The following is an 8,456-nucleotide window of genomic DNA, read 5'->3' as shown; positions in this document are numbered from 1 at the left end:
TGGCCTTGGTGTATAGTCAGCACAGAACCACCAAGAGGCACCAATTGTGAGGCCTTTCAAGGCTGGACCACGGCCGACGTGGCAAACAAATTTCATCGTGCGGTGAACTCCTACCTTTAGACAAGGGCTGCCTAGGATGATTGTTGAGAGGCCATGTCCACACAGCTGAAGACAAAAGTGTGCCATGATTGATCAGGCGTGTCTGCTGTGGGTGCCCAGTGAGGGTGAGGGCTCAAGCGCCAAGCATCCCCCTCTGGAGCTAAAGGCTTCTGAGCTCCCGTTCACAGGACGTCAGCATGCAGCTCCCTGATATTTCTATCCGACCCTGGAAATTTCTTTCTCCGTACCTCACGATCTGCCCAGGTCTGGGGAGTGAGACCTCGACACTTATCCCTTGTGTGTCTTCAGAGATCAGCGACACCATGGTGCCACAGGAGGATCTCCAGAACGACATTCACCAGGTGGCAGACAGCCTCCCAGGCCTGTGGAAGGCGCTGGAAAGCAACGTCACAGCTGCGACCATGGAGGCAAATCAGACAGAGCCTGGTGAGTGGCAGGCTCCAGGGGTGGAGGAACAGCCTGTTCACATCTGAGGGGAGAGAGGAAGGCGGGGCAGGAAGGCCCAGATCTCAGAGGAGCCCCCTCTGGTCCCTGCCTGGGGAGGGGTGTCTGGTCCTTGCAGGGCTTGTGTACAAATGTGTCTCTGTTGCAGTGCTTGCTGGCAGATCCCTGGAGCAGGTGCTACTGCCCCACATGGATGCCTTCCTGCGAGTGCATTTCAGCCCCATTTGGAGCAGCTTCAACGAAAGCCTGCACAGCCTCTCCCAGGCGGTAAGAAACCTCTCTCTTGACGTGGAGGCCAACCAGCAGGCCATCCGGGGGGTCCAGGAGAGCACGGTGGCCAGAGCTGACTTCCAGGAGCTTGGTGCCAAATTTGAGACCAAGGTGCAGGACAACGCCCAGAGAGTGGGAAAGCTGCGGCAGGACGTGGAGGAGCGCATGCACGCCCAGCACCTCTCCCTGCAGCAGTCCCTCTCCGAGGTCCACGCGGATGTGGACGCCAAGTTGAAGAGGTTCCTTAAGGCCCAAGGGCCCGTGGGGGCCAACGGCAGCCTGGTCCCCGTGGCGGCGGGGGCAGCGGCAAGGCCAGAGCCCGAGAGCCTGCAGGCCAGGCTGGGCCAGCTGCAGAGGAACCTCTCAGCGCTGCACGCGGCCGCCGGCCGCAGGGAAGAGGAGTTGCGGGGCATCCTGGCGGACATGCAGGCCACCCTGGCGCAGCACGTGGAAGAGATCAAGGAGCTGTACTCGGAATCCGATGAGACCTTCGATCAGATCAGCCAGGTGGAGCACAAGCTGTTGGAGCTGCAGGTGAACCACACGGCGCTGCGAGAGCTGCGGGTGATCCTGATGGAGAAGTCGCTGATCATGGAGGAGAACAAGGAGGAGATAGAGCGGCAGCTCCTGGAGCTCAACCTCACCATCCAGCACCTGCACGGCACCAACGCCGACCTCATCAAGTACGTCAAGGACTGCGACTGCCAGAAGCTCTACTTGGACCTGAACGCCACGCGGGCCCTGGAGGAGGCGCAGGTGGGCCCGGACGAGCGGCGCCGGCTCGAGGGCTCGTCCCTGCAGGCCCTGAGCGACGCCGTGGCCGCCCTGTCGCGGGCGGTGGACGAGCGGCGGGCGGAGGGCGAGCGGGCGCGGGCCGACGGGGCGCGGCTGCGGAGCCAGCTGCGGGCGCTGGACGGCGAGGCGAGCGCGCTGCGGGAGGCGCACGGGGAGATGCGGCGCGAACTCGGCCAGCTGCACGGCTACTTCAAGGCCCTGCTGGACGACGCGCTGCGGCACGAGGCCGTGCTGGCCGCCCTTTTCGGAGAGGAGGTGATGGAGGAGATGTCCGAGCAGGTGCCCGGCCCGCTGCCGCTGCGCTACGAGCAGATCCGCGTCGGCCTGCAGGACGCCGCCAGCGGGCTGCAGGAGCAGGCGCTCGCCTGGGACGCCCTGGCCGCCCGCGTGGCGGCCCTGGAGGCGGCGGCGGAGGCGGCGGGGGGCCGCGATGCGTCGCCGGGGGAGGCCGGCGGGCGGGTCCCCGCCGGGCTGGCGCAGGAGCTGGAGCGCCTGGACGCCGACCTCCAGAGGGTGGGCCGTTGCTGCGAGGCCTCCGGGGTCTCCTCCCTCAACAGCTCCCTGGAGGGCCTGCAGGAGGCGCTGTCCGCCACCGAGCGCGACTTGGAGCAGCACCAGCGCCTCTTCCACAGCCTCTTCGGAAACTTCCAAGGGCTTTTGGCAGTCAACGTCAGCCTGGACCTGGGGAAGCTGCAGGCCATGCTGAGCAAGAAAGGGAAGAAGCGGCAGAAAGGTCTGGAAGCTTCCCGGAGGAGGGACAGGAAGGAAGCAGAGCCCAGGGCGGATGCACATATCAAAGGGCCCGTGCTTTGGGAAGCAGGTGAGTTCCTGAGAGGGGGAGGGGTGCGGCTGGGTAAGTCAGGGAGGACAGGGCTGGCTGCTGGCAGCTCTTTTGCCTCGGAGAAGACGGGATGAAAGAGAACAGGGTGAGCATCCTTCAGGGGTACTCAGGGCCCGCTTTGCCCAGATCCCCCTTTCATTGACGGCCAGGGGCCTCTTAAGCTACCGGAAGTGTAAGCAGGTAGAAGTCACCAGAACCAACCATCAATGAGCAGGCAGAGGCCCTCCATGTAAACGTTTGAGGCCCATAAATACACCACGGAGCTGTCTGCCACTCAGCCACTCGAGCGAGGAGGGGGATGCCTCCCTTCCCCGCAGGCCACAGCCTCAAATCTCTCCGTCCCAGCTCTTCCCCTCCACCCTGCTTCACCCCGTGTCTTTAATCAGCTCCCCTGTATACAAATATGTGACTAGGGACTGGTGTCACCGGCCATGGGCAGCACTCGGCAAGAGGAGAATACAGGGGAAGGCCTTGGGCCCTGAAAGGAGCTTGTCCTGCTAACATAGTAGACCCATGTTGCTGCTCTGCGCCAGGCCTTCCGTGGGCTTTGCCACGCGGAGTCATCATAACAGCTCAACAGTCCGTCATCACTGCCATCTTACCTGAAACTGAGGCTCGGTCAGGGCAAGTGTCCTGCTAGTTCGTACAGCTAGTAAGTGGCACAGGGAGCCCTGAACCCTGTCCAGCTGTCTCTAGGATGCTGGTTCTTCTCCTGTGAAAGGCCCTTGACGACGGGTCCCTGCAGGGCCCCGGGACCCTGGGCCTGGGAAGCTGGCTCTGAGGCTGATGTGATGTGCAGCCAGCCATCCTGGCCCCTCCCTGAATGTGGCCTGGGGAAGGAGACCACTAGACTCCGTGCCTCAAGTGACTCCCCCCTGCCAGAGAGGCTGGCCCTGGGGCTATGGCCACATCCTCATCCAGACACAGGACTGAGTACAGGGCTGCTATCTGGGCTGTCTGTATGCTGGTGTAGCCTGGCATGTGGGAAGTCTGAGGATCCCATCCCAAGCTCTTCCTGCTCCTGTCATTCTCCATCACGGCCCTGGAGGCCTTTGTGTGCCTGGGGGCAGTGGACCGCCTCTAGCACCACTTCCTCGTCTCAGTTTCTCCCTCTGTAAAATGGGAGAATCACTTTGTGCCCTGCAGGGAAGCCCACTGTCAGTTTTCCAGCTAGCAAATCAGTGAAGCACAGCCTTTCAGCCTCCTGCGAGGCAGGCTGGGCCCTGGGGGTCGGTAAGGCCGAACTCGGGGCGGCAGGCCGGCTGCAACATGTGGAGAGAGTGCCGAGTACCGGCAGAGGGCGCGCCGGGCGGGCATTCCTTCGGCTGGCCAAGCGCCCCACCTCCTGGACGCTGGGGGAACTGCAGAGCCAGCAGCGGGCCTGTGATCTTCCACAAATGGGAAGGCTACTCCAAACTTCCTAATTCTCAGAAAATCTTCCAGAACTAAAGAAGAGCAGAAATTTGACATTCACAAAACTATTGCTGGACCGGGAGCCAAAGAGCTGGGGCTGTAGGTGGGATCAAGTCACTAACCACTATTCCGCTTGCCCCTCCTTTAGGCTTTGGTTTTATCCCCTAAGAAATGGGAAAGTTTGGTCTCATCTGAGAGACAGAGAGATACAGAGAGATAGAGAGTTGAGGGAGCACGCGAGGAACATCACCTCATTGGTGCCAAGGCCAGTGTCATGGCCAGAACCCCAGTGGGACTCACCCTTCCCGTCTCCTGGCCCTGTCCTCCCCTGCCTGAGAGTCTTGGCCAGGCAGCCAGGTTGGCTCCTTCCTCACTGTACGCTCACCTCCCTACGCAGAGTGGCTCCTTCTGCCTTCAAGCCTGCACGTGGCCCTGGCAGGCCTCACGCCTATGTTCTCTTCGTCTCGCTTGTCCTCCTATGGCTGGCTAAAATGCTTCTTTCTTTTTTTTTTCTTAAAAAATTTTTTTTACATTTATTTATTTTTGATAGAGACAGAGCACAGGTGGGGGAGGGACAGAGAGAGAAGGAGACACAGCATCCGAAGTAGGCTCCAGGCTGTGAGCTGTCAGCACAGAGCCCGACGCGGGGCTCGCGCTCAAACAGTGAGATCATGCCCTGAGCCGAAGTCGGATGCTCAACCTACTGAGCCGCCCAGGCGCCTCTAAAATGCTTCTTGCAATGGGAAGAGCACCAGAGATCAGGAGATCCAAAGACAGCTGCCAGGGTGGTAATTTATGATCTGTGTCACCTGGAGCAAGTGCTCCCTCTCTGGGCCCGTGTCCCCATCTGTAATCCTGGAGCTCTGTGCAACGGTTGGAAAACGTTAAGATGACCAGCTCGGAGAGTTTTCTTGCCCAGCCCTACCTGCTGTCCTGTCTCTAAGGTCTTGTGCCAAACAAGGAGGAAGGACCCTTCAGGGTTCTTTCATCCTCTCACCAGCGTTAGCATTATTACCTTGAGGATAGGGGTTATTTTCTTTTGGAGAGATCTCAAGATCCCCAGTAGGTGGCAGTAGTCTGGGAGTCGGAGACCCGGGTCCTGTCCCAGCTTGCCATTGGCAAGCCACGTAGCTTTGGACAACCGGGTAAGCACTCAAGACTCAAAGTTTCCTCAAAGAAGGGTACTTACCTCTCAGGATGCTGGAAGGAAAAGGGAGCAAAGGAGGAAGTGCTTTTTAAAAACGTACACCAGGAGAGACAACAGACTTGTATTTTCCTTTCTCTCAGTGACATGGTGAGTGCTGGCCCGTTGGCTCCCACTCTCTGAGGTTGCTATTGGGAACACGTAGGGTATCTAGAAATAGTGGTTATTCCTACTGTTAACAAGGTGAGAAAGGCAGGTCTCAGGGTTTAATTTGCCGTCTAAGGGAGTGAGGGATTGAGTCACTGAGCGCTTTCGTCCTGCATTCCAGGCTCCCCTGTGGCCTTCTACGCCAGCTTTTCAGAAGGGACGACTGCCCTGCAGACGGTGAAGTTCAACACTACCTACGTCAACATTGGCAGCAGCTACTTCCCCGAACATGGCTACTTCCGAGCCCCCGAGCGTGGGGTCTACCTGTTTGCAGTGAGCATTGAATTTGGCCCAGGGCCAGGTACGGGGCAGCTGGTGTTTGGAGGTCACCATCAGACCCCTGTAGGTTCCACTGAGGAGCGGAAGGGCGGAAGCACGGCAACAACCTTTGCCATGGCCGAGCTGCAAAAAGGCGAGAGAGTGTGGTTTGAGTTAACCCAGGGATCCGTAGTAAAGAGACACCCGCCAGGCACGACATTCGGGGGATTCCTTATGTTCAAGACCTGAACACTGGACACGGCCCCGACCAGACGTTGCGGACTCGCCCAGCTCTCCTTGGCCTGGAGCCCTGGCCAGGGGTGGTCTGGAGACCATCCAGCCGGTCCAGTTCTTCCTGGAAAACTTCTGCAAAGACAATGTGGTGTATGTGGCCTCCCTCTAGATGCGCTGGGTTTCGCTATTTCTTACTGACGAGAAGCACCGGAATACTCCTCTCTGGGCAGAACCCGGCCCGGGACGGGTGAACGTTAGCTTGGCGCGCCTTCTGAGGCGGCATGGCTTGGACTCCGGCTCTCTGCCACACCCTGTGTTTTACGGCATCTTTGGTGTGCTGCTCCTCCTGGGGTTGGAAACTTGAAACCTTTCTCCCGCTTCTTCTCCCTGACCTTATGCCAGAAAAGCGTTCTTTCCCGGAAGGAACGTTCCACACGGAGGTGACATTTTAGACAATGTTGGAAACCAGTCTCTACCCCACTACAGGGCAGTAGGAGAAAACCAACCTGTTTGGCCTTTACTAGCAATGGGGACAAAGGCCTCATTGAGTGACCAAAGGAACAAAATTATTATCTTCTCTTCAGTTTTAGCCCTTCTTTGAACTTACCTGTAGCCTTAATTTCACTTCTTTTTCTCCTTGCCGCCAGAAGACAAAGGCCAAGCATGCCAACGTGAACTAAAATGTGTACAGCCTTTACCTTTTTTTTTCCCCACTTCCTCCATTAGCTAATGAGCGCCCTCATTCTTATTAACATCTCTCACCAGGAAGGAGGCTGAGGGAGGAAGTGAAGGAAGATGGTCAAAATCTTCCTCAATAATGATCAGCTCTGGAATAAAGCAATGCCCTTCAAATCTCTGCCTGGTTTACTTGTGGAGAGCAGAAAGATTTGGTAAAGTAAGTAGAAATGGAGGAAATGAAACTTTGGGATAAATGGGACTCTCATCATTCTGGGCCGTGTTTGACTTCACGACTTCAGTTAAGTTCCACATAAAACACGCAAGAGTCCTCCACGGTAGGCGGTGATGTGAATCTTGGGAGGAGACAGCACAGCCCAGAGTTGCCCCTATTCCCGCAATATCGATATATGGTTTTCAAAACATTACAGAGCCTGGAGCAAACTGGCTTGGGAAAGCCGTCATCGAATTGTCAGGAAATGTTTGTAGGTGTTCAATATTTGGGGTTTTTTAATTAAAAAAAATTTTTTTTTTTTTTTTTTAATTTTAGAGAGAGAGTGCACGCAAGCAGGGGAGAGGGCCAGAGGGAGGGGGGAGAGAGAGAAAGAGAATCCTAAGCAGGCTCCGTGCTTAGCGCACAGCCTGACGCTGGGGTTTGATGCCACAACCCTGGGATCACGACCTGAGCCAAAATCAGGAGTCAGACACTTAACCGACTGAACCACCCAGGAGCCCCTCAAAACTTGTTGAACACACTTCCCCATAAGCAAATTGGATTGGACTGGGTAGTGAACAAGGACGGGAGTTGGTTGTCAGGGTTAACGAGGTTCTCAGCCCTTCTCCTTGTTTCCTAAGGGTCATTAATTCAAACAGTTGTCCCTCAGAATTTATTTACCACTAAGCTCTGTGTGCTCAGTGTGCTCAAACATTAACGTTCAAAGAAGTGTGCCAGGCCGTTCTGCCACTGACAGCTTGACCCTGGAGTAAACCACCACCTCTCTTGAACTTTTTCCATTGGTAGTATGAGGTGGCTAGGCTAATAGCTTTCATTAAGTATCTTGGTGTTTTATTATCTCGACCACAGGGCTGACTCTGGCCTTCCTGCCCTTCGCTCTGGCCAGGGCCTCTTGCCCAATGTGGCTCTCAGTTGCCAAGACTAATCCCAACCCAAGGCATGATGCATTTTGGCCATTCCCGACCAAAGATTGGTCCCCCTTGCTGCTAGAAAGACCTCACTGTGTCTTCTTTCTGCTCAATCTGGCTACTGTTGGTCAAGCCGTACTAAGTGGAAATGTTAGGGTAGCATGGTCTTACCATTTAAGATGTTCATTTGGAATGTATTACAGATAAACAGAGTGAACTGATCTCCATAACGGACATACGTCCTCTAACCCTCACGTGGCATGGTGCTCTTCAACAGGAAGGTTGTAAATGCAAGTGCTAATTGGTAAATCCTGCCAGCAGCATGGATGAATCGCTCCAGAAGTTTCTGGGATGAGAACTGGAGAAAACAATGGTTCTTTTATTTATTTATTTTTAAATTTTATTTTGATTTTGAGAGAGAGGAGAAAGTGGGGGCAGGGAAGAGGGAGAGCACCTTAAGCAGGCTCCACGCTCAGTGCAGAGCCCAACGCTCAACCAACTGAGCCACCCAGGCACCCCAACAGTGGTTCTTTTAAATAGGATGCTTTCCAGTCAACAAAACCGATTTCACAAAACCTTAATATTATGTTTAAGTACTTCTATAATGAAGACACCAGATTAGCAAGAATTCTAGAGTTCATTGGACAGATTTCTGATCTCCACTATGGCATCTAATATCTTTGGGTACAGACTCTTTTTCCATTGCCCACCAGCCATAGTGTTCCCCAGGGGTTAAAACATACTTCACTGTGGCATCCAGAACAAGGCAATGGTGGTATCCTACCTCCTCAAATTTGATGGGGAGAAAAAACCATAAATATATTCAAAAACAATATTGAAAAACAAGAAAGTGTACCATAAGCAGATCAGAAAATTTTCCTAGTTCCTGAAAAATGGGAAGTAGAAGGGATC

The 8,456-nt window shown here is 55.3% G+C and overlaps 1 protein-coding gene across 1 annotated transcript; it reads left to right on the top strand.

The window, feature by feature from the left end:
* The first annotated feature begins 405 nt into the window (after window positions 1-405).
* MMRN2 (multimerin 2) lies at window positions 406-6,578 on the top strand. Its single transcript, XM_053909668.1, has 3 exons — window positions 406-546; window positions 713-2,449; window positions 5,356-6,578. The coding sequence occupies exons 1-3, from the start codon at window positions 423-425 to the stop codon at window positions 5,739-5,741; spliced, it is 2,247 nt and encodes a 748-aa protein (XP_053765643.1). The 5' UTR covers window positions 406-422; the 3' UTR covers window positions 5,742-6,578.
* The last annotated feature ends 1,878 nt before the right edge of the window (window positions 6,579-8,456 follow it).

Source organism: Panthera pardus, unplaced genomic scaffold, assembly GCF_024362965.1.
Source record: "Panthera pardus isolate Hobbes unplaced genomic scaffold, ASM2436296v1 HiC_scaffold_22, whole genome shotgun sequence".
NCBI lineage: Eukaryota > Metazoa > Chordata > Mammalia > Carnivora > Felidae > Panthera > Panthera pardus.
Note: the sequence above shows the minus strand (reverse complement) of the source record. Positions and strands in the feature narration are given on the sequence as shown.

Bases quoted from the DNA above. Each gene is read 5' to 3' on its own strand.
- MMRN2 (XM_053909668.1), top strand. From the start codon at position 423: ATGGTGCCACAGGAGGATCTCCAGAACGACATTCACCAGGTGGCAGAC. The intron at 547-712 runs GTGAGTGGCAGG...TCTCTGTTGCAG, and splicing joins GGCAAATCAGACAGAGCCTG to TGCTTGCTGGCAGATCCCTG. The intron at 2,450-5,355 runs GTGAGTTCCTGA...CCTGCATTCCAG, and splicing joins GCCCGTGCTTTGGGAAGCAG to GCTCCCCTGTGGCCTTCTAC.